This window comes from Ylistrum balloti, unplaced genomic scaffold (assembly GCF_031769215.1).
Source record: "Ylistrum balloti isolate Yb309-2 unplaced genomic scaffold, AGI_CSIRO_Ybal_v1 Utg369972, whole genome shotgun sequence".
Lineage (NCBI taxonomy): Eukaryota > Metazoa > Mollusca > Bivalvia > Pectinida > Pectinidae > Ylistrum > Ylistrum balloti.
Window position 1 is genome coordinate 573160 of NW_026782064.1, and position 27147 is coordinate 600306.

At 33.5% G+C, this 27147-nt stretch overlaps 1 protein-coding gene across 1 annotated transcript in view; it reads right to left on the reverse strand.

Moving 5' to 3' along the window:
* The window catches only part of LOC132547742 (kinesin-like protein KIF19), a 37534-nt gene extending 11314 nt beyond the window's left edge, over positions 1–26220 (reverse strand). The window contains exons 1-3 of the mRNA XM_060211543.1: positions 26176–26220; positions 21986–22066; positions 9784–9897 (exon numbers count right to left, since the gene is read on the reverse strand). Coding sequence (XP_060067526.1) covers positions 9784–9897; positions 21986–22066; positions 26176–26220 — 240 coding nt within the window. The remainder of the gene's footprint in view (positions 1–9783; positions 9898–21985; positions 22067–26175) is intronic.
* Positions 26221–27147: the final 927 nt, after the last annotated feature.

Below are 27147 nucleotides of genomic sequence, written 5' to 3' on the forward strand. Positions count from 1 at the left end.
AACAGTAAAGAAAACCCCAGCATTTGCTCTACCTTAGCCTTGTTCAAAAGGGGTATCAGTCATGCAGTGCAATTTCATTTGTTATAAGGCCAAAGTAGTGTTACTGCAAGTATGCCTTGCATAACTTATGACATATAGCATTGCATTTATCCATAGCTAAACTATGTGATGAAAATATTTTCTCCGTTTACATGCTGTCTATCACAAGTTTATCATTGCTTAGGTCCTCTTTACAGCTAGCGTCATTTAAGGATGCACAACTTTTTGGTGGTGGAGGAAAGCCGTAGTTCCCAAAGAAAAACCGCTGACAAATGGCCAGTATTTAGCAACTTCCCCATGTAGGTCTTAAACCCATAACCCAGAGGTGGAAGGGAAGTGATAAAGGCAGTCAGACACCTTAAACACTCAACCACCGAGGCCCCCTCTGACAAATAACTGCCAAATTACCAGAGATAATACAATTACAACTAAGTAAGTTGTTGTCACCTCATACTGCTTCTAAGCTTACTTCTTTAATGTAAAACTTAAATATCAGTATATAAGTTTTATATATATAATGTCGATGGCGAGTACAGAATAGAAATCACTTTTTCAGGAAGTTTATTTATACAGGTGAATCCCAATTCTTTTATGTTCTCACATGATTTATCAACAAATCTATTATAATGAATCTTTAAAGCCAGTTTAAGGAATGGCCCAACTAGTAATGTCAAGTCAACCTGAACACATCTTAGTTTATATGTTGTATAATACATGGCTCGTCTGCTGATTAGGTTTTATATAGCTGACAATGTCATAAGATACTTTCTTACAGCACTGGTGTGAAAATGATAAATTAAGTTCTATGTCATAGGTACACAATGTATAGCAGGCACTTAATCTTCTCCACAAAACCAACTTACTGAAAGATGCTTCCTCACTGAATATATTATTGACTGTCTGATCATTCAGAAAAGTCTGGTTTTAATAAGTCATTAAGTCACAAACTCAGTCATTGTTTCTTCAAATTTTTAAATTTAGTTTTCAGCAACAAAATTGCAGTTATATTTTTTTCTTTGAATACATCCATACAAAATAGTACTTTCACTAAAAAGATACCAGTTATTAGAAGCTTGATATTCACTCCCAATCAAAACTATACCATTACTCTGAGATGGAGCAACACTAGGATATCTCTTATTGTGTTACACACTACTGTATATGAATTGCAGTATTAGCACTTTGTAATTTGAAACAGTCATTTAAATCATTTATATGTTGAACATAAGCTATTTTTATATTTTGGATCTGATTTCCAGAAAATATATGTACGTGTCCATTTCAAGCTTTACTGCTAAACTAATCACTTTTAAAAAAGGTCTTTTTTGAATGAATTCCAAACACAATTTGATATATCATCATAATTTGCAGTGTTTAAATGGCACACACCAATACATTACTATCAATATGTGTCATCTCTCTTCACCAATTACTCAGCACATTTTTGTAGTTTTTTAAGCTTCCTTTGGAAGGAACCCCAAATCTAAAATTGAATATGTATGTGTGTTTGCATTCATGTAAACATATATTTGTAAATGTAACCCAAAGAAACAGGTCTTTAATTAGTTCCTCTCAGAGACCTCATCCAAAACATAGCATGTCTCATTGTCTATCATTTATATTTACATAATTTCTAGGATATTTCAAAATTGGTGTCTTTTTCTTACAAGTGATGACCATCTTGTTATGTACTAAATCTTGTAATTACCAAGCATTATTACAAAGTTCAAAAATTAAATTCACTTTTAATTTCTAAAGTAAAATCCACATTGGATTTAAATGATTGGCACCAATTGTACCAAGACTGGTAATGTTATCTGACAAGTTGATCAGAACCTCTGTAATAATGTCAAGTAAATAGACAAGTTGTATGATCAAGCCCTGAACATGCACAAGGATGTCCAGCAAATAAGGACTGTACCAATAAATTGTCTACAATTACCAAGAATCCAGGATCCAATATTATATATAATATACCAGAAGCTTTTTAAAAAGATAGAGTTTTAGTCGAGGAAATTAGGACTGCACCAATAAATTGTCTACAATTACCAAGAATCCAGGATCCAGTAATAAGGTAATTACCAGAAGCTTTTCAAAAAGATAGAGTTTTAGTTAAATGCCATAAACCAATACCAATGAACTCAATCACCTGATATCAGGCATTGGCTTATATCCAAAACATGTGCCTTTATCTAATTCTGATCGAAGAATCTATTGATAGCGAATCATTAATTATAACTTTATGTTCAACGTCCTCGACAAAAAATTTGAATTCAGAGTGTTCAGTTTGGAAGACTTTCTTTAATTCTTTTTTAAATATTCAAAATGTATCATTTTGCCATGTTAGCCGTTTTAAATTCCATGACAAAGCAAAATGTTTTTGAACAGGTCATGTACAAGATATTGACAAAAACCACAAACACAGATGGATTTCCATATAAAGTCTACCATTATCTTACACACATTACGACTGGTACCTGCAAAGTAATGCTCTGTTACACATACTTAACTAAAACACACTGGGCCTTGGGTGGCCTTGATGTACATATATTTACCTAATTGTCAAACAGTGATTGTCTTTTTAAGTATAAGATCTGTAATTTATTACAAAGGATATGCTTTGCCAGAATGAACCGGACACTATTATTGCGGTATAAAGAGGCTTTGATACAATGTTACAGTTCCATTCTATCAGTACATGGCTGTTTATAAGATGACAAGATTGGTTATAAGCCTCTCCTTATAACATTGTTGACCTATTAGAGTGGAGGACTCAGAGACACACAACATGCAAGAATACTGAACCCATTGGAGATTGGGTTAAAATGTAGACTGGAACAATGCTGGGGTATTTGTTGTATTGTTTAAAATAATGCATACAATATATCACAACATCTAAGACTTGAAAGAGAACCAATAATGAACTAATATTTAAAGACTACACGGAGATCTCATTTTGAACTAGACTGTTCTTTACCTGTAAAAATCTATCTACAGGATTATGTAATTTAACTGTAATAAGCACTTGGTTTTGGAAACTATGTGATACATTTCATTCCTCAGTACATTAATCTTACCATACCTGACTAATACAAGAAACTTCCAGAGGAAACTATATGATTACAATTGCTGTAAAATAAACAATATCCATATTTATTACAATTCTGTAGAAATAACATCATTCAGCAGTACTAGCCCTGTAATAAGCCCACCCATCTTTAGGAATAACATCAATACGTAAAACTTAGCCCTGACAAATAAGCTCATAAAGAGCTAATATATACTGTTGTTGCCCTCTAAGCCTTGTTGCAGGATAAAAACAATATGTAGATTATTTCGTGAAGCAATTTATTAATTTCCAATTTTTATCTTTTCCCAATGCAATTTTGCTTGAATTATTTATGAAATATTCAAACTCATAAGAATCGATGATGCGTAATCTTTAACTAAACATCACTTAATATGTGCTGACATCATGACCTAGTAAATATGCCAGGATAGAAATGGTCATCCACTTACATACTGTCATAAAGATGATTACTGCCAACATAATTATTAACTGTTTCATCAGTGGTAAAAAAAACCTTTCCTGTTCTGGCTTAAATGGTAATTGATATTGTGATCTCATCTCTGACAACATAATATTCAGCTACTAATTTTAGTTCATACCCAGAAATTTCATGAAGTCATGTATTATTCAAACTTCAAAGAACAATCAGGCAAACAAAAAGTTTAAAAAATACAATGGTGACAGAAAATAACAACATTTTGCTGTCTTCCCCTGGGGAAGCTTTCATCATGCCAACTTGGTAACAGAGTCTAGTTGTCATGGTGGTGTCAATCTCCTGTGCCTGATAGACTGATAGACGAGATGATACACATCACTGCCTGCGAAGTAATCAATTTCTCCTGCTTTGTTAAATTCCAGCACTTCATTAATAGTAATGAAAGCATGTTTATATTCACTGGGTAAATTTATTATGATTCCATGAATTTCCAACAATGCTAAAATGTATTTCAATTAGCATTCTATTTTTTTTAAAATTATTTTCACTTTCTCCATAGAAACATTGATGAGGTATGGAAATCAGCCCAGTCTTCATTTCAATAATACACAGATCCAAACACAACCATGTACTGTAGACATGGAGCATATCTCAATCCTCATCTCAATAAAACACAGATCCAAACACAACCATGTACTGTAGACATGGAGCATATCTCAATCCTCAATAAAACACAGATCCAAACACAACCATGTACTGTAGACATGGAGCATATCTCAATCCTCAATAAAACACAGATCCAAACACAACCATGTACTGTAGACATGGAGCATATCTCAATCCTCAATAAAACACAGATCCAAACACAACCCCATACTGTAGACATGGAGCATATCTCAATCCTCAATAAAACACAGATCCAAACACAACCCTTTACTGTAGACATGGAGCATATCTCAATCCTCAATAAAACACAGATCCAAACACAACCCCATACTGTAGACATGGAGCATATCTCAATCCTCATCTCAATAAAACACAGATCCAAATACAACCCTGTACTGTAGACATGGAGCATATCTCAATCCTCAATAAAACACAGATCCAAACACAACCCCATACTGTAGACATGGAGCATATCTCAATCCTCAATAAAACACAGATCCAAACACAACCCCATACTGTAGACATGGAGCATCTCAATCTCAATAAAACACAGATCCAAACACAACCCTGTACTGTAGACTCAATAAAACACAGATCCAAACACAACCCTTTACTGTAGACATGGAGCATATCTCAATCCTCAATAAAACACAGATACTGTAGACATGGAGCATATCTCAATCCTCAATAAAACACAGATCCAAACACAACCCCATACTGTAGACATGGAGCATATCTCAATCCTCAATAAAACACAGATCCAAACACAACCCCATACTGTAGACATGGAGCATATCTCAATCCTCAATAAAACACAGATCCAAACACAACCCCATACTGTAGACATGGAGCATATCTCAATCCTCAATAAAACACAGATCCAAACACAACCCTTTACTGTAGACATGGAGCATATCTCAATCCTCAATAAAACACAGATCCAAACACAACCCCATACTGTAGACATGGAGCATATCTCAATCCTCATCTCAATAAGCATATCTCAATCCTCATCTCAATAAAACAGATCCAAATACAACCCTGTAGAGACATGGAGCATACAATCCCAATAAAACACAGATACTGTAGACATGGAGCATATCTCAATCCTCAATAAAACACAGATCCAAACACAACCCCATACTGTAGACATGGAGCATATCTCAATCCTCAATAAAACACAGATCCAAACACAACCCCATACTGTAGACATGGAGCATATCTCAATCCTCATCTCAATAAAACACAGATCCAAATACAACCCTGTACTGTAGACATGGAGCATATCTCAATCCTCAATAAAACACAGATCCAAACACAACCCTTTACTGTAGACATGGAGCATATCTCAATCCTCAATAAAACACAGATCCAAACACAACCCCATACTGTAGACATGGAGCATATCTCAATCCTCATCTCAATAAAACACAGATCCAAATACAACCCTGTACTGTAGACATGGAGCATATCTCAATCCTCAATAAAACACAGATCCAAACACAACCCCATACTGTAGGTACATGGAGCATATCTCAATCCTCAATAAAACACAGATCCAAACACAACCCCATACCCATATCTCAATCCTCATCTCAATAAAACACAGATCCAAATACAACCCTGTACTGTAGACATGGAGCATATCTCAATCCTCAATAAAACACAGATCCAAACACAACCCCATACTGTAGACATGGAGCATATCTCAATCCTCAATAAAACACAGATCCAAACACAACCCTTTACTGTAGACATGGAGCATATCTCAATCCTCAATAAAACACAGATCCAAACACAACCCCATACTGTAGACATGGAGCATATCTCAATCCTCAATAAAACACAGATCCAAACACAACCCCATACTGTAGACATGGAGCATATCTCAATCCTCAATAAAACACAGATCCAAACACAACCCTTTACTGTAGACATGGAGCATATCTCAATCCTCAATAAAACACAGATCCAAACACAACCCCATACTGTAGACATGGAGCATATCTCAATCCTCAATAAAACACAGATCCAAACACAACCCTTTACTGTAGACATGGAGCATATCTCAATCCTCAATAAAACACAGATCCAAACACAACCCCATACTGTAGACATGGAGCATATCTCAATCCTCAATAAAACACAGATCCAAACACAACCCCATGCTGTAGACATGGAGCATATCTCAATCCTCAATAAAACACAGACCCAAACACAACCCCATACTGTAGACATGGAGCATATCTCAATCCTCATCTCAATAAAACACAGATCCAAACACAACCCTTTACTGTAGACATGGAGCATATCTCAATCCTCAATAAAACACAGATCCAAATACAACCCTGTACTGTAGACATGGAGCATATCTCAATCCTCATCTCAATAAAACACAGATCCAAACACAACCCCATGCTGTAGACATGGAGCATATCTCAATCCTCATCTCAATAAAACACAGATCCAAATACAACCCTGTACTGTAGACATGGAGCATATCTCCAAATACAACCCTGTACTGTAGACATCCTCAATAAAACACAGATCCAAACACAACCCCATACTGTAGACATGGAGCATATCTCAATCCTCATCTCAATAAAACACAGATCCAAACACAACCCCCAATCCTCAATCCAAACACAACCCCTGTAGACATGGAGCATATCTCAATCAAACTCAATAAAACACATCTCAATAAAACACAGATCCAAACACAACCCCATACTGTAGACATGGAGCATATCTCAATCCTCATCTCAATAAAACACAGATCCAAATACAACCCTGTACTGTAGACATGGAGCATATCTCAATCCTCATCTCAATAAAACACAGATCCAAATACAACCCCATACTGTAGACATGGAGCATATCTCAATCCTCATCTCAATAAAACACAGATCCAAATACAACCCTGTACTGTAGACATGGAGCATATCTCAATCCTCAATAAAACACAGATCCAAACACAACCCCATGCTGTAGACATGGAGCATATCTCAATCCTCATCTCAATAAAACACAGATCCAAATACAACCCTGTACTGTAGACATGGAGCATATCTCAATCCTCAATAAAACACAATAAAACACAGATCCAAATACAACCCTGTACTGTAGACATGGAGCATATCTCAATCCTCAATAAAACACAGATCCAAACACAACCATGTACTGTAGACATGAAGCATTACTAATTCTGTAAAACATGCTAGGGTAGACTTTATTCTGTATACAAGAACTGTGCATGTGTAGGTTATTAATTGATAATTAATTCAATTAAAGTTTATTTGTAAGTATGATAGAAGTTTTAATAAGGAACCATTATTTTGGAGAAGAATGTTATCAATGTATTATGCAAAATCATCTTTCATCATCATCTAAACAAGATCATGGAATGTTGTATATGTAACATTCCTTAATGGACTCTGATCGAAAGTTCAGACATGAAGAGACATATGAATTGGAACAAATGTACTGCCTGTTAAAGTATCAGTCATACGTCTGGGCCAAAAGAGCTGAAAAAATCAAAGCTCCAATTATATCCATGCTCTCATCATATTGGGGATAAACACTGCATTTAAGATTGCATATAGCATGCTCTACTTGCAATACATTGTTTCCAAAGCATGTTTTTTCTTTCACCAACTAGGGACAGCAATATGATTCAGATTCATTGTGTACACACACAAGTTCCTCAAGGTAAACCAATATACTAGCAAATGTTAGCAAGATGCAGGCATGAATGTCATACCTCCAATGCAAATTCAATATTACACTTCACAAATTTCTATAAACAGTAAGAGTCTGTGACCTTGATCTCATCTAAAGAAAGGTAGAACAAACCGTACCATAGTAGATGTAAATCCCATCAAATAAAGTGACAATGATTTGGACCATTACACTAAAGGTATTCTCATGTTTCATATTTGTATCAACATAGATCTAGGTGTATAAAGAACATCTCTAGAATGAAAACACTGATTTGATATTGGCCAGATATAACACCATATGTAATGCCATTCCCCAAACATTGGTGGGCCTATAAAAATCAATGGAGTTTTGAAGCAGCAGATAAACAGATGCTGCAGGTCTGTACATTGAAGCATTCCTATGCAAACCCAGTCTTAAATTTGACCTTGTGAGAATTTGGCAGCAGTTGATTCACACACCACTGAAATGGGGTATAAGCTATCACCAATAATAACACTGCCGAGATCACTTGATTCTAAATCAATGCTGGCATCATTGAAAAACACTAATATCAAACAGGAAATTAAGACAAATTGATTTTGGCTTTCAGCTATTTGGCCAAGTCTCATAATATGTAGGGAAAGTCATAATGCGACACTTATTTTCTACTTCCACAAGTGGTCAATCTAGAACAATGTAGATGATGCTTAGAATCTGAGTATTGACCAGAGGTTGAGTGACTGTCAGTACATGATCAGGTCAGAAAAGAATCAATTATCAAATGTTCTGTATCACTAACATGGGGTTGCTGTTGATTTTTACACAGTTCAGGCCTGATTATATCATCCATACAATAATTGCTCAGATTTCTTTGCTGACATCAGCTATCATAGTTACAACTAAGTAATGTTTAACTGTAGTTATGGTTACCTTTAACTTCATTTAAGATGTGAGACAAACATTAATTAACATTATACATATGTAACTTGATCACTATAATCAATTCATACTATTCTAGTGAGCACCAAAATAGACAGCCTCATCAATAATGGATAGGAGGAAGAAGAAAGTGTACCATTCTCAACAGATGCAAACACGTAAGTTATTCATCGGTTCCAGCACTAAGTGTCTCTAGCTGTCAACAGGTAGGTATGAATCTCACTAGCAACTCAATGGCAGAAAAGACATGGTGTTGTACATAACTACCTAGCTCTAACAGAAACATGGCACCAGGAGAGATTTTTAATCAAAGATTCATTCTAAATTTATTTCCCAAACAAACAAAAATTGCTGATTAATCAGTAAATGTCAGTAATAAGAACAATGAATAGCTTGTTGTAGCCAGCAATAGGGGTAGAATATCTTCCAAGATATGTAAGACAGATATGTATAGCATGATGTAGAGAAATGAGATAGTAATGTGCCATATTCTGGAAGAAAACTATCAATTCTTTCTATTGGCTGCATATGTACCAATATCAAAATGTTAGGAAATCTCATTAAAATAAAAATTTAAAAAGTCCATTTTCGAAGATTGCAATATTGAACGCAGACAGTATTGTGAGATAATTAGGTCTGTGATTTGGAAAAAATTTAAAGATGGTGATGGTAAAAGTAAAGATATAAGCATTAAGATAATTTGACCTGTGACCTATTGCCTCAATTCGATACTATATGGATCTAATATTACAGCCAGGCAGAAAATTTCTACTGTTTGGAAGGTGCATTCAAACATATTGGGGATGACAATAATCTTTTTACTAGGATTTTACTTGTAATAAATATATACTATTTTCTATTTACAGTAATTATAACAGCAACCATAACCTCTGACCTTTGATCTAGAAAAGTCCAAATATTCCTAAACACTTACCTGTGATGCATTGCTGTCAAATGTATAGTCAAACACAAACTTCTTCTCTCGAGACCGATTTGCTCGTAGGACGTCATCATGTTCTGTATCCATGGGGTCCATTAGCACCACCATCTGAAAGAAGGTAATTGGCAGTGTCAATATGGGCATACTTATCAATCCTCACTTTCAAAATATCAGTTAGTCACCAGAAAGAGCTGAGCAGTTTGATTTTGTGGCTCACAATTTGAAACCAGCTAATCTTCCAAAATCAAATGCTTAAAAAAAAAAAAAAAATATATATATATATTTTATATATATATATATATTGTTCCAGGTGAAAAGTTGATGAAAGTGAAGGATCCAGTTAAAAGCTAGTGTGTACATATATTACATATATATTAAGTGTATTGGCTAAGGAGACAAAATTCACTGAAAATCCAAATCTTTCAATAAACTCAATTTAATGTACATTTAAACTTTGACTGGTGGCTTTGATCTTTTATGAAACCAATGGTAAAACTTTATATGCTACCTATACAATCCTAAGTGCAGATTCCATAAAACATGTACATTTTTTACTTTCAAACCTGCTTCATCATGGGAAACAAGAGTTTTATTTTAATGTCATGTACAGAATTAACATCAAGACTAAGCAGCATTGGGGTTTTGAATCCTCCTTTATCATCTATATATAAATGATTTGGTTAGTCATCATCTATATAATCTCATAAACAAACATTTACATAGAATGTTGTGGTGGTCATCTCTATGTTATGCATTAAATATGAAAGTAACCTACTAACCCAACTCAATTTATTTCATGCCTCCGGAATTCTTGTCTACCTGTTAAACCAATTTCCATATAAACAATCACCTGGAGTCAGGTGTGTGTATCTGAAGTGTACCATAATCAAGGTGGTTATCATAATAACGGTCAAATAAGTCCAGGAATGGATTAAAACTTTTTGTCTTCATGTTTGTTAGAATTCACTTTTGATTTACTATTCTTCATATATATCTATAGATTCAGATAACAGGTATTCCAGTTTGTTTACATTCCACCCAAAAAGTTTTAAGTATTGTTACATGTAAATGATCCTTTAAGTTAAAACCATGGCAGAGACAGCATTATACAACAAAAGGCTCAATGGGCCTGTGTTATCCTCCTTTTATTTCATATTTTTCACAAATACATTGATATTTCGATTAACTGATGTACAAAGTCTTCGTTGATAAGAATTCTTCCAAAGATTTTCACAAATTTAACCAAGATCCTGTTTTTTTTTTTTGAAAACTTTGTTGGGTTTCATCCACAGAACCTTTGAGTAAAATATTGTGATCCTTTCAGTTAATAAGATGAAGTTATTTAAACTTTTTGAAAAATTTAACCCCTGTGACCTAGAATATGGGTCAAGGTCATTTCTCTTTGCAAATTTTTTCAGCTTTCATTCAAATAACCTTCCAGCCATGGCATAAGTTCTCTTAGCCCTTTTGACAAGCTGAGCTAAAAATGCTTATTAATTTCAGAACCTCTAAATATTAATTACTGAGCAGGAAATTGATCAGTCTAACACTGACCTAAAATGCATTCAAGTAAAAATATTGTTCCATGCAAACAGGCTTACTAATACCTCAGACCCCTAACAGATGGCAATGGAATCAGGAATATGACCAAATGTTTTCATTTCTTCTGTACTGAAAATGACTGCAAGGTTCTCATGAATAAGCAACAGAATGGGCGAAATTAGTTACAAGGTAAATGACAGCCAGAAGTAAACAAAACAAACATAAAATTATCAACTAAGGGAGCAAAACTTCAAATATTGTAGATGACATTGAAGTTTGCTGCCTGTGTATCTATATTTACAGTGTGTATTCACTACATAAAGAAGACATGGCACAATCACTAATCATTGACAGTATGTTTTTAAATCAGTTTTTTGTGAAGTTGTGATGTTTAGCTTTTACTACCAGTAAATACATTAATTTTACGGAAGAATCCAAGCCTACATCGTGGCCCTCCTCTGCTGCTTTGCTCACTTCAATGTATACATTTTTTTCTTTTTGTACATTTATTTCATTCTATAATTAACCAAGCTTTTTTTCAAATATTGCTTTCCTAATTTTCATTCTACTACCCAATAACACAAGCTAGTGCCAACATTACTAGTAATTCAGCGACACACAGGTACTGCATTATGTTCATATGTACTCTTACATAAACAAAATTCAATGAGCAAATACAGAGCATTTATTGGCACTTGAACACCAGTACTAAATGTTTGCTCTGTGGAATTGCTTCTTTCTAATAAACATGTATAACAGCTTTTTACTTGTCAAATGGATGACACTTTTATACAACTGGACTCAAAGCAATTCAAAAAGCACAATATCATCATTCACACCAGGTTTTAGCTTGCAGCAAATAAAATGCTCCTTCATTTGCAAGGTTTTAAATTTTTGTTTATTTTTCCATCTTCAAATTCATTCTCACTTTACATATGGTAATACTTACCTATATAAATGTGTTGTATTATTAACTTTAATTTTCAATTTCACTTCAATAAAATTTGACAGACAATGACAGTAAGTAAAGTATTCTGGAGGTTGTGTTATATTTTCAGTCATCTTGTTTTTTACTTGAATGTTTAATACAATGTATTAGAAAGTGTCATTAATTACTTAAGTGTAAACATTTTTTTCTATGAAAATTTTTGAACTAGTGACAAGTTCCAATTTATATAGACTTTTCTGAAGTAATTATTTTGCTATACTAGGATCCTGTTGTTTTCTGTGTGACTACAGGTTATTATAGCTACATATCTGTCTTATTTTCTATGTAGCTAGTGCTTAGTTGTTCCAGGCTATGCTAACTTTAAATAAAACTTCAATCTTGAAACATTGATATTTTCAAAAATGTTCTTAAAAAGAAAAAGAAAAATATTTCACAGAACCAGGCCTGTTCTGCCAGAGTGAAGAAATATATTGGTATTCTTGTGCACATTCAAAAATATAACTGAATTTGCAATTTGACAACATGCAGAGTTAACCTAACATTGCTATACAGAGTAAGATTGAGAGAATGCTTATTGATCACTCTGAGAATGAAGTAGTAGGTATCTTTACATCTGAACCTTTGATGTACCACACAAGGAAAAAATTATTGTTTGTTACATCACAAGAGCAACAGTTTTGAAAAGTACAAAAGAACAAAGACTGAATGTTTAATGATTAATTTGTTCTAGATGAAATGGGTTTGATGTTACATTTGTTTCACCTAGCATATCAAAGCCTGGTTTACTATATACATTGTTTTTTTTTAGCTTCCCAGGCACAGATAAGTTGTTTAATTTATTGCTGACAGCAGTGAGCTATAGCCCCCACCATTAAATTATTTGATGATAATTATCAGACTCAATCAATGGAACATCGGAGGATTTGGACATAAACCAGCTCCCACAGCTCTGTGCTCTGATATTGATTTATTAGATGCTCAGGTAAAACCATTCCATAAGGTTTGTTTGAGTGAAAATATTTGTTCATTCTGTGAACACAGAAGAAAGTTTACAAGGAAAGCAAAGTAACAACATTTAAAAAGAAATGAATTTTCTTTTTTAACAAAATAATGTTCCAGGCAGGTTAAAACAATATTTTTATGAGTTTTGTCCAAATAATACTGTTGCACATTCTAGCTAATGATGTTAATAATATTTTAATAATAGTAAATTACACTCTGAACAAAATGGAATCTTTGAGGGCATGATGTTACTCCAATCAAAAACTACGGAGACTCAAAGCTTAAAAAACTTACATTCACTGTCTTCATTAATATGTAGCTTTGGATAAGTAAAACTTATTAATTGTTAATTTTAGTCCTACAACAAGAAAACACCTATGATCAAGATAAAAGGCCCTGAAAAATACAGATGCACAGAGGTGCACATGCATTCTTCATTGCTAGGGAAGTTCTTTTGAAGGTCTTATAATGTTTTTGTATATTTTGAAACAATGGTTTATTCAGACATGGAAAACCAAACTGTAGGAAAAGCAAACCAATTCCATCGAAAACGCAATTAAGCAGGCAACTAAAAAGTATTAATGAGCATTGTGTGCGATGACTCCAGGAGGTATGATATATATGTAGCCTTGAAAAATATATGACCTGACCAGGTAGTTAGTCTTTGTAATCTGGTAATTGAAAGTCCATGTAACTCCATAAAGTCATGTTACAAAATGTGTAAATAATTAATGGTCTGTATAGAAAATGTTTTATTTTGAGACAAAGCACATTCTCGTCAGTAAATCTAGCTTTCAGTGCCTGACTTTCTTGTGGACTGAAATACATACATAGTAAATCAGATACAATAGAAAATCAATACCAGAAAAATCAATACCTGTGTATTGATCACTAATGGTTTTCTGAGGTTTCAATATACACAAGCTTAAGTATATTTTATTTGGTACAATGCCTCTAACATTCTTTGTCAACAATGGACAGGGTCTGTGTGTCAGATTGTGTCAAGTAGAGAGGTATTTCACAGAGTTAGAAATATGTTCATATATAAACATATTACACGACTATGTTCAAAAAACCATTATATATATATTTACAGATTTATTGCTAAAATGCTGGATAGGAAAGTAAGTATACTGTTACTTATGATATAATTAAGAATTATTTATCTAGGTATCTCAGGTTCTCAGCAGAAGCACAAGTGTGGACAAAGATTGGTTAATATGTTAATTTGGCAATCTGTTTATTTGTTCAAGACAAAAGCATGACCTATCATGAAATTCCTTTACAAAATTCTTTTTGTTCAGGTATGAAATCATAGATTTACTGATGTTCATGTTACCAAGTGTCTATGTATGTGTAATATCCCATTTATCATGACTGTTTGCATCAGGAATCATTCACTTTAGTAAAGATAGATAAATGTGTGTTTAACCAAAGCTGCTTTAGCAACTTCACAAAAGGCCTTAGATGTCGTATCTATGCTGAAGGTTCTTTATTCAAAGCTTATTCTCTCTTTTCAATCCATCAATTCAAAGTTTAAATAAAATGATATCAAAGTAAGATGATATCATACCCGTGAAGGATCTTAGTTAAATAGAATAATCAACTCTGTTGTTCTCTACAGTAAGTGTCATGACTTTGAATATCATCAATATTTTATATAAAGAGTTTTCATTGACGTCCAAGTTTCAATCAAATTCATAAAAGGTGCGATACAAGAAGTGGCCAGGGTAGATCTGACCTTTTACTTATCACAATGCCATACAGTGATCTATCTCCGTTAAGCAAACATAGAGCATGATCTTTGACCCCTAGATGAGAGAGAATACACAGTCTATAGTACTTATTCAACTAGCCATCCACAAATCGATCGCTATAAATCATGTACCCTTATGGCTGAAAATAGCCAGGGTCGTGTAGTAGGTCGAACCCCACCCCGGGTAACTAGCCTGATTATGGCCTGACCAGCTCGATTGACTAAATAACCTGCTTCAGAGAAGGCCTGCAAACAATCAAGGGTCAGTGAAAATGGATACAAAAAATGTACACTTATTGGAAATTGCAGATGACACAATTCTATATTCGAAATTTGGGGGATTGAAGTGAAATTTATATAAGCTTTCCTAACTTATATTTCCTCTGTTATTTGACAATTATAAAAAGAAAAAAAAAATCCATTCCCATCCATATCAAAATTTATCTAAAAGCCTTGCAATAGTTAGCCTACCTCGCCTTTAAATCAGAATTTATATGCATTGGTCCCCTGGGCTTATGTAAGAACATAACATCCTTCCATATAAATGAATGACATTTTTTCTTTTTCTTTTAATAACGTTTTTATAACTCAAAGTTTGGGAATCAGAAAACCAATTAAAAGTGCTGATATACATGCCTGTGTAATTGCAAATTTTAATCTGAATGTTCCTAATAGCAGAGAACTAAGTGTACTTAAGTCTGTTTAGACATTAAACATGGCAGGGTATATTACCTGATTAGATTATTATCAGGCTAATTACTATTGTCTAATTAAGAGGATGACAGACTTCTGTTCCAAAACAACATGTTTATAACTACTTTTCATACATAAAATGTCAATACTTCTAATTAAGACTTGTATGAGTTGAAGGAAACATTCCTTGGTCTACAAAATAAATCTGTTACTGGCCCACTGATCCAAATCTAGAATTAGAGTTTTGGTTTAGTTATCTAAACATTATTCCTTGATAAGATCAAATAGGCTGTCCTAAAACCAAGTAGGTATATCAATTACAAGTATTGACACCCGTGTACTGGTTGCATCATTACTAAAATATATTTCATGATCCCACAACAAGGATCATATGAAGTTTACAGAAGACATAATTACACATTGTAATAAGTATAGACAGTATTATATATAAAGGAATGATCAAACCTACAGGTAATAAGTATAGACAGTATAAAGGGATGATCAAACCTACAGGTAATAAGTATAGACAGTATAAAGGGATGACCAAACCTACAGGTAATAAGTATAGACAGTATAAAGGGATGATCAAACATACAGGTAATAAGTATAGACAGTATAAAGGGTTGATCAAACATACAGGTAATAAGTATAGACAGTATAAAGGGATGATCAAACTTACAGGTAATAGGTATAGACAGTATAAAGGGATGACCAAACCTACAGGTAATAAGTATAGACAGTATCATATATAAAGGGATGATCAAACATACAGGTAATAAGTATAGACAGTATAAAGGGATGATCAAACCTACAGGTAATAAGTATAGACAGTATAAAGGGATGACCAAACCTACAGGTAATAAGTATAGACAGTATAAAAGGATGATCAAACCTACAGGTAATAAGTATAGACAGTATAAAGGGATGACCAAACCTACAGGTAATAAGTATAGACAGTATAAAGGGATGATCAAACCTACAGGTAATAAGTATAGACAGAATAAAGGGATGATCAAACATACAGGTAATAAGTATAGACAGTATAAAGGGATGATCAAACCTACAGGTAATAAGTATAGACAGTATAAAGGAATGACCAAACCTACAGGTAATAAGTATAGACAGTATAAAGGGATGATCAAACCTACAGGTAATAAGTATAGACAGTATCATATATAAAGGGATGATCAAACATACAGGTAATAAGTATAGACAGTATAAAGGGATGATCAAACCTACAGGTAATAAGTATAGACAGTATAAAGGGATGACCAAACCTACAGGTAATAAGTATAGACAGTATAAAAGGATGATCAAACCTACAGGTAATAAGTATAGACAGTATAAAGGGATGACCAAACCTACAGGTAATAAGTATAGACAGTATCATATATAAAGGGATGATCAAACCTACAGGTAATAAGTATAGACAGTATAAAGGGATGATCAAACCTACAGGTAATAAGTATAGACAGTATAAAGGGATGACCAAACCTACAGGTAATAAGTATAGACAGTATAAAGGGATGATCAAACCTACAGGTAATAAGTATAGACAGAATAAAGGGATGATCAAACATACAGGTAATAAGTATAGACAGTATAAAGGGATGATCAAACCTACAGGTAATAAGTATAGACAGTATAAAGGGATGACCAAACCTACAGGTAATAAGTATAGACAGTATCATATATAAAGGAATGATCAAACCTACAAGTAATAAGTATAGACAGTATAAAGGGATGACCAAACCTACAGGTAATAAGTATAGACAGTATAAAGGGATGATCAAACCTACAGGTAATAAGTATAGACAGTATAAAGGAATGATCAAACATACAGGTAACAAGTATAGACAGTATAAACAGAGGATCAAACCTACAGGTAATAAGTATAGACAGTATAAAGAGATGATCAAACCTACAGGTAATAAGTATAGACAGTATAAAGGGATGATCAAACCTACAGGTAATAAGTATAGACAGTATAAAGGGATGATCAAACCTACAGGTAATAAGTATAGACAGTATAAAGGGATGATCAAACATACAGGTAATAAGCATAGACAGTATAAAGGGATGATCAAACCTACAGGTAATAAGTATAGACAGTATAAAGGAATGATCAAACATACAGGTAACAAGTATAGACAGTATAAACAGAGGATCAAACCTACAGGTAATAAGTATAGACAGTATAAAGGGATGATCAAACCTACAGGTAATAAGTATAGACAGTATAAAGGGATGATCAAACCTACAGGTAATAAGTATAGACAGTATAAAGGGATGATCAAACCTACAGGTAATAAGTATAGACAGTATAAAGGGATGATCAAACCTACAGGTAATAAGTATAGACAGTATAAAGGGATGACCAAACCTACAGGTAATAAGTATAGACAGTATAAAGGGATGATCAAACCTACAGGTAATAAGTATAGACAGTATAAAGGGATGATCAAACCTACAGGTAATAAGTATAGACAGTATAAAGGGATGATCAAACCTACAGGTAATAAGTATAGACAGTATAAAGGGATAATCAAACCTACAGGTAATAAGTATAGACAGTATAAAGGGATGATCAAACCTACAGGTAATAAGTATAGACAGTATAAAGGGATGATCAAACCTACAGGTAATAAGTATAGACAGTATAAAGGGATGATCAAACCTACAGGTAATAAGTATAGACAGTATAAAGGGATGATCAAACCTACAGGTAATAAGTATAGACAGTATAAAGGGATGACCAAACCTACAGGTAATAAGTATAGACAGTATAAAGGGATGATCAAACCTACAGGTAATTGATACCAATTAGTTGATTCACTAATGAGGACAGTTATCATGATCATGTTAATGTACCACAAAATAGCAGTAACAATGCTGTTACCAATGTGATCTTCAAGGTGTGTCATTAAAAAAACGTTGCTATTTATCAATGCTTGTTGGAGATTTTAAGCAATAACCTCACTTTCAAGAGTTAGTTTTGACAAATGTATTAAACAAATATAAAAACTCCCTTAACATGACATCTTTCTACTTTCTTATCAAGAAAAAAATTAAAAAGTACAGGCAATATAATTGAGGTTCCCTCTTCAAAAGTGTCCCAAAGTGCTTTGCTATCTACTGCTGCTATGTAACACTTAACATGTAAATGGTGACTAATGCTGATAAAGTACCCTGCATATTCCCAACGGTTTTTCAATATGAGAGGTGTAAGACTTATCCAAGTTTTAAACACTTGATAGCAGTGGAATTACAAAATCAAGCCTAGTAATGTACAATGTATATTAATGCACACATAAACATCCTACTGAAATCTCCAGCACTACACAGGCTTAAATGCTGAGTCACAAATTCTGTATAGATTACATAACTTTACATCTCAATTGAAGCGAACAAGGATGATTCTGATAAAGCTAACAATATTTTGATGAATGTATTCAAGATTTGGTATTTTTATTGTATAAAACTCAGCAAAGATAGTAAACCATATACAAAAATTATTACATTATAATAACATTCTAATAAATTATTCTTGAACTCTGCAATTCTTTCAAATCTATGACAGAAAAAATAATTTTAACATCTGCAAATATACAAGCAAAAGATCTACATCATAAACTGTAATTATACTCGGCACATGGAGTGCCAAAGTATGCATGGTTCTGTAAAATTGTGACTTTGTTCCAACAGGTGACGCCTGTGACTCTCTGATTTTTATATACCAATGGATTAGACAGGATTATGCACAGGCTATGTGTTACAGGTATTCAACTTTGGTGTCTAGTACCAAGTTATGCTAGGGATTATGATATACGTTGGGTATAACCCATGCAAGGCCACATGTGTAAACGATACTTTTGTGTCAATTCTAGGCCAGGAAACATACCACCATTACCCCTTACACTGTTTATAATACTGATCTGTGCCATGACTTTGTTTCAAGGTTCTATCCCTTGCTCAGTCCCATGATGAGACTAACACATTGGAAGGGCTTTAACTCAAGACATTTTGTATCAACTTTTGAGTCATGTATTCAAGAACAGGTCATCATTGGGCATTACAGAGGATTGAACAAAGGTATCTGTGGATATCTCTTGCACCATCACCACCCTGTCAGCTTTTCTTTTTTATAAACCCTAAAAAAAGTTGAGCTAACAATCTGGCCACAGAAAAAGGTACTTTCTTAAATTGATATACTAGTTTTTATTTAAAGTATTATTGCCTACACAGATTTCAAGATTTCAAAGTTCTTTCAGTAGTTGGTCAGATGTTTACAAAGAAACTATGCATCATGCATAAATGTTCTACTAATATCAATCGTACATGATTTAGCCGATAGACACTATCCATATATTCTGACCCGGATGTATAGTATCTATCTCATCATGTAACTTTACTTCATGGTTACTTCCACAGACTTTTTTACTTCACAATAACAAATTTTCAGCCTGACTGAATCTTTTCACATGGCAGATATGTACATGTAATAGCCCATTTAACAATTAGAGTAAACATGCTTTGTCTACAAGAGTTCAATATTGGTATGTCCCAGTTACAAGCATTCCACTGAAAAAATGCTGACAAAGTGATCACCATGGCCTTATTCTGACATAACAAAACTAATACAAGCCCAGTAACCTAAATATACAAGGATCAAGCTATTCCTTAAACTCAATTCTTACAGTAAAGGTATATTATTTAGGTACAATGTAATGATAGCTATATATAGCACAGATATAGATACTGTATGTATTTACAAATAAGCTCATCCCGTCCATAAATAAGCACTCTTCTTCATTTATGCATAATTATCAATTCAAAAATTAAGCTGAAAGTAGTTAACAAATAAACCCTTCCAAACTTTTATTACTAAACTTTACCACTAGGGGAGGGGACTTACTTCAGGATAAATACCATACTGACAATATGCTTGGAAACAAGGTAAAAAAGGTAAGAACCCTTGTATTTGAAAGTAGGATTGCACCTGTACATTATATACGTGAACAAGGAAGGATCAATGTGCCTCGGGGTTGCTTATAGGAAAAATAACAATTAAATTGGAACTATTCTGAAGCATCTATGGGCCTGAACAATCACAGTTCTGACATTGCTATTTTGTTATAACTAGAAATTTAATTCCTGACAAACTGGTGTATCTTATACACCATACTGTATGTTCACATCATCAAAACTGGAACATAAAAGAAAATTGTTCAATGGCAAGCCGAAAGATTTGACCCTCATGGACATGCCCCCTTAAGGCCTCAGTTTAGCATGAGGCTAACAATAGTATCAAAAGATGTATAACATGTAGCATTACACACATCTCATGTGCATTACAAATAGTTTTCAAGCTGTTAATGTATTTTTATCATTTGCTGGACTAAACTGTTATAGTTTAAGTAAATTTGAATATTTCACAGGATCAATTTTTCACCCTATTGATGTTATGAAGTATAAGAATAACAAGACAGGCTATATGGTTCCACATCGTCCAGTTAATTTTAACAAAATAAAGATACTTCGTTAGAATTCCCACCTCCACAAGGTAGTAAAAATCATACCTTTACAATTATAGTTTTTAATTAAATTGGTAAATTTTAAATGTTCTTACATCACTCCCAGAATCAGTAAAATGATGAAGCATAAACTTAATTGACAGAGTAAATGAGTTATCCACAATGTATATTGGACTAGATTTTTACTAAAATTTGTGGTTAGAAAACTGTAAAAAGCATAAATCTTATAACAACAGACAAATAACATTTACAGTATTATAGTTAGATACAACCAATCATATTAAGCTAAGTAATACCCCTCCTCTTAACATTTGAATTTGCTTCTTTTAATATTCACCTACAAAGTTATGAGTGATAAACATTTTGCTACCTTGGATAGAATGTGAGTTACAATTTATATTATTTGTGATAAACTCTTCATCTGTCAGAGGTGAATAAATAAATAAGAGAATCTAATGGAAAAACCTATGAAACAAGGTGATGTGACGTACAAGTCTGATAATCATTATCTATATCTCCTTCACTATAGGCCATAGAGGGTCATGTGTGACAGCATCTCCGGTCATTAAAAAAGGCTGAAGATTTTATCGTTTCATGTAGGGAAAAAAGTAATATACAAATGCATATAGGCATGAAGACATACTGCTATTTCAATAAACTTCATTTCGTTTGGCACATTCACCTTGGAAGACTTGATGCAGAAAATCGTGTCTAACTTACCTTCTTTTGAACTTTGTGGGCAATAGTACTAGCCCCCATCATAGTCTCATCTTCATTTAAAGGGCGGATTCGGAGAGCAACCTGCAAAGCATTAAACTAGAAAAGTTGAGACAAACCATCATGTAAACATTTTTATGTAAAATGTGTACATTTATGTATTTTATGGCAAATAGTGGGGAAAATGAAAAGTTTGATTTGAATCAAAATAACCATACAGTGCAAGTTTCCTTGTAAACAGATTCTCTCATTTAATGAAGAAATGTGGTACTGACCTGCAGTTCTGTGGTTAGTTATATCAGTATATATAAGTTATGTCACATGCAAATGTTTTTGTCTGGACTTTTTCAACTATTTAAACAATCCAGTCCATATTGGCTTCAGATTTTTTGGGAAAAAAATACATCGAAATCTCTAATGAGGGAAATATTATACTGAAACACAGAAACGTTCTAATTTTTTAATCAATCTCCATAGGTTTATTTTCCTACCTAGGAGACTGTACATTCTTGAAACAAATCCCAAATCATCTAAGCCAAGAACTGGCTGTCAACAAACTGTGCATGGAATTTGATACCATCTAAACTTTTTAACATTTTGTTCAACTGCCATTCCTTTGGGAATTTATAGTTGGGATTGGGGAAAATATAGTTTTTGTAATAGCCCCTTATTGGTTAGGGAATTGGTTCCATATTCTGCCCCAAATCCTGCTGAAAATTTACCTTGAATTTCACAATTCAAAGTAAATACACTAGTAACCCCTTCCACCTGATCATTTCATTTTTAACTACGGACCAGCAGTTCCTGCTCTGCTAGGATGCTTTTAGACACTGTCATGATTTTGGGCTATGTTGACCCTTATAGTTCTAACTGTAATTTATTTTCACAAGCATGATTTCATATAATTTGAACTGGTTGAACAAAATTCAATTAATTTTGTTCTAACTGACCTAAGGTTTACTGTTAATATGTTTAAAAGAGTTCATGAGATATATCTTGTACAACAGTCTTTTATTCTAGAAGTAGAAAAGCCATGGGCCCTTTTATCTGTGTCAAAATGTAAACGTGTAGAACATCATGGTGTAATACTATGGTGTGGATATGATTGGTGGAGGAGATATCTTGTACACAAACTTTTTATTTCAGGTGATCAACTGTAAGCTTCATTAATTTACCTTGACCATTATGACCATTGAGCAACCATACTTAATCAGGTATAGAACTTTACATTAATGAAGTAACCTGTTGAGGAGTTCATCGTGAGATTTATAAAAAGACACACTTACAGATGAACATACTGGCAAAGTTATCATGAAGCCTTACTAAGACGGGGTTATAATTCACATTGCACTAATTATCTCCCCTCGAAAACCTAGACAGGTGATATTGGACATAGTTATGTTACCTGTCTCAATTACAGACTGCTTTTCCATACATACATTAATGCTAACCTTATCATCCAATACCCATCTTTGTATACTAAACTTATACACATACCACTTGATAAGGCCATTTCTAAAGAATCTGTCATTCCACTTAAGATATTTAAATCAATATTTCAGACATGATCTGAACAATGTGGCATAGTAGATGGATAGATAGATCATACATTTAAGTATATACCATGCAGAGTCACACACAGAGATTGTACATATATGTCCAATACACTTAAACTTCTACCATTTATTTTCAAGCAAAACTGGTCACACAGATTTTCTTGTTTTTAAGATGCTATTCCATCTTATATCTTAAATCAAATTGAAGCATAATTGGGATAGTTCCAAACACCGAGGGGAAAAATATACTGGTTAATACAGGGCTTAATATATGCCAGCTGAAAAACAAGTCATCTCTCCCTCTGGCACTTTTGTCTACATTGTGCTAAATGATTAATGGCCACAATGATCCAAGTATAAATCCCATTAAAAATGCAACTCACTACAAGAGAAAAATTTAAAATATACTGGAACACAAGTAAAATCTAGTATAAGTATAGTGTAGTATAATCAATACAGTAGACCCTCAGTAATGTCTTTACTTTGTCATGTTTTGAGATGACTCTCCATCCCAGTCAAAAAGTGAAAAAATTCTGAAATCTCTAAGTGTCAAGTGATTCATATCTTACAGTCAGCATTAATATAGAGACATGTACTTCTTGTCAATTCAATTGCATATGAAATCCTGGTCCTAAGACATTACTAAAGTTCTCTCACAAAGTTTCTCCAGCAAATTCCTAAGTAAAGGGGTTAGGTGATGGTCAATTAATTTCTATTGCATACTTTTTGCAAAATATTATCACAACTTCTTTATTGGTGTCACAAATTATGTTAGCAAATGGTCAGGTATCTATTGAAAAGTCCCACTCTCTTCAACCAGTAAGTTTAACAGAACAGTCCAGCTGAACAGCATTTTGATTTACCTGTGTTTTACCTTTAAATTCAAATTTCTATCGATACACAACAGATAAAGAACTGAAGCTACATTCCTAATGAAACCTAATCTCATTAACATACATAACTCTTTAGGTACCTTTTAAATATTAAATATTGATACTTTAGGTATACAAAGTATTATCTATGTTTGAAACACAATGTGAATATTCAATTTCACTAGCACAGACTTTTTGTTTCTATTTCCTTTCGGATAAAATGTCTACTCTATCTTTCAATTTCTAAAAATTATTTTTTACCAAATGACACTATACTGCTTACATTATAATTTCACAAACTAAAATTATCTGAAATGACCAACTGAAATTGTTTATTGTATTATTCCAATACCTCAGGTATGTTTAAAGGTTTGACTTTAATATTCATGATTTTGTTCATTAGACGAAAGCTCAGTTTCCCTATATACCCAGTAACATTATTCCTGTGGGCACCCTAACCCTTGCAATACTCTTGAGATTCGATAGAATGCCAGTTCATGCTAAAACTGCCAGGCTGCAAGCTATCAGCTTATATTGCTACGAGCTTCCATAACTTAAGTATTGCAACTCCTGAAAGAGCTAATCTTGTGTGCCAGAAAATATTTGCTTTCAATTTTTTTTTCATCTACCAAATGCACTGTTATGTTGAACTTACTGGTAACTGAACTTTTGACCTTAAATACACTTTAGCTCATCTTGCCAGTTATTGAATTGTTCAAAAGATTCTACATCGGATATATATATATATTTTTTTACCATTTTGAAAATGGCATGGTTATGAGAATGTGACAATGATGTGAAATCCAATTTGGCTGCATCATTCAGAACTAGTTGACAGCAACCAGGCTTTCTCAAATAACCTCGAGACAAATCAGCTATATATGATTGTCAAGTGCTTCAGGTTCAGTCATTTACCTTAAATCAATGACAACCTAGAATTTTTTATTCACTACATTACATGTAAGATTTGAGCTATCTAGTCAAGAACACTACTTCCAAAACATTTGGTGTGTCTATATACTAAAAACTGTAGAGGGTTCTCTAAATTTAAGTGAGTCCAAGAGGAAAAGTTCTATCAAAAATGGGACTTTTTTCACAACATCAACAGCAAATTTTCTGACGTTAGTTGTAGCTTGGTACCATTTCATTTCAGTCTCAATCTGATTGTAATACAAATCATTTTTAAAAATTCAACAAGTATACTCAACAGATTCACTCAGCTAACAGACAAACTGACATAGTCTCTAAGAAAAAGTCTGATTCAACAGGAAAAAAATTCAAAGTTTCAAAAAGAATGTGAATTTGTCAATTTTATTTTAACATACAAGATTTTAATTAATCGTATGCTATATATGAAATGAAACTGTTTTTTCTGGTTGCACAAAAAAATTACTTGTTAGAAAAAAAGAAAAGAAAATTTAATTTGTATATTATGTTAATTTTTGTTGGGTAACACATCAACCAAAAATTTCTGACTCTAAATTGATAATTTAATGTCAATCTTCACATTTATTGTGAATGTAAATATTGATGTTAAATCATTATTTTAGAGACAGGGATTTTCGGTCCAGGCAACACATAAAGTAATCCTTTGAAATGAATTAATCATGATTAAATGTGTGATTGGATTTAGATGATGTTTCATGTAAATTTTCAATTTCAACATGTCTTTTAAACTGGAAATCTGTAGGTGGAAGGCCTATTTTATCATTGTACCAGATGTCAACAGGTACTGGATCTAATAACACAAAACTATGTTACCCACCGTTAGTGTCTGCTCTCCGCCTCCTTTGGTTTTGGTATCTGCCATTACTTCGTGTAAACTATCCCGTTATGTCGGTAAAAGCATGATCACATGTGAACGTGACACTTATTAAAATCACCTTTATAAACAGGTTCCTCACCGTTATAATTTCGAAACCGAAAATGGCGAACACATCATGAACATTAAAATTCTGTGTATCTCCCGAATTTTGGTCACTGTAGTTCACTCCGTGTAATCCTGACCTCTTCTCTCCGCAAAAGTTGGTTACCGATTGCCTGTCATTGTACAATGTACCCGTAATACACAAACCACAGCACAGGTACGACCACACTGACAGACGACAGGAAAACGTGTTGTGACAGCGCCACGATACCGTCACACTCCACTGAACACGAGAATCAATAAGCTATCGACGAGAAGTTGGCTGATTCGCGGTAGAATTACTCCGCGAAAAAAGTGCCTGCTTATGCCGGATGACTGGAGAAAAATCGAAGGAAAATCTACCTGAGATAGTTATTTATGGCATCAGTCCGTTCTAGTTATCGTAAACTACACGATCGAAATATGTTCGATTTTATCTGATTTGATGTCCTCTGATTTAGGTTTTCAAGGTACAATCTTTACCCGATAACGATTGTAGACACTGAGGACGTAAAATTCTTTTACAAGGTTTATAAAACTGTGTAAACCATGTATATATGCATTAAGAAGTGGGAACGTCATCCTCTCAAAGAGTTTGGAACGTTACTGGATACACGAAATAAAGAGAGCATAGATCTAACAGAAATCTGGATAAAAAGTGATTTTTAGAAAAAAAAATTGTAAACGAGTAGACCGTTATGGTTAACAATAAATTTAGATTGTTGATACATTAATACTGTTTGGATTTTAGTTTAACAGATAGGGCAATTATGAGTCCGGGTGTCATTGTAGTCCATTGACTACCATATTGAACAACGTACGAGAGGACCG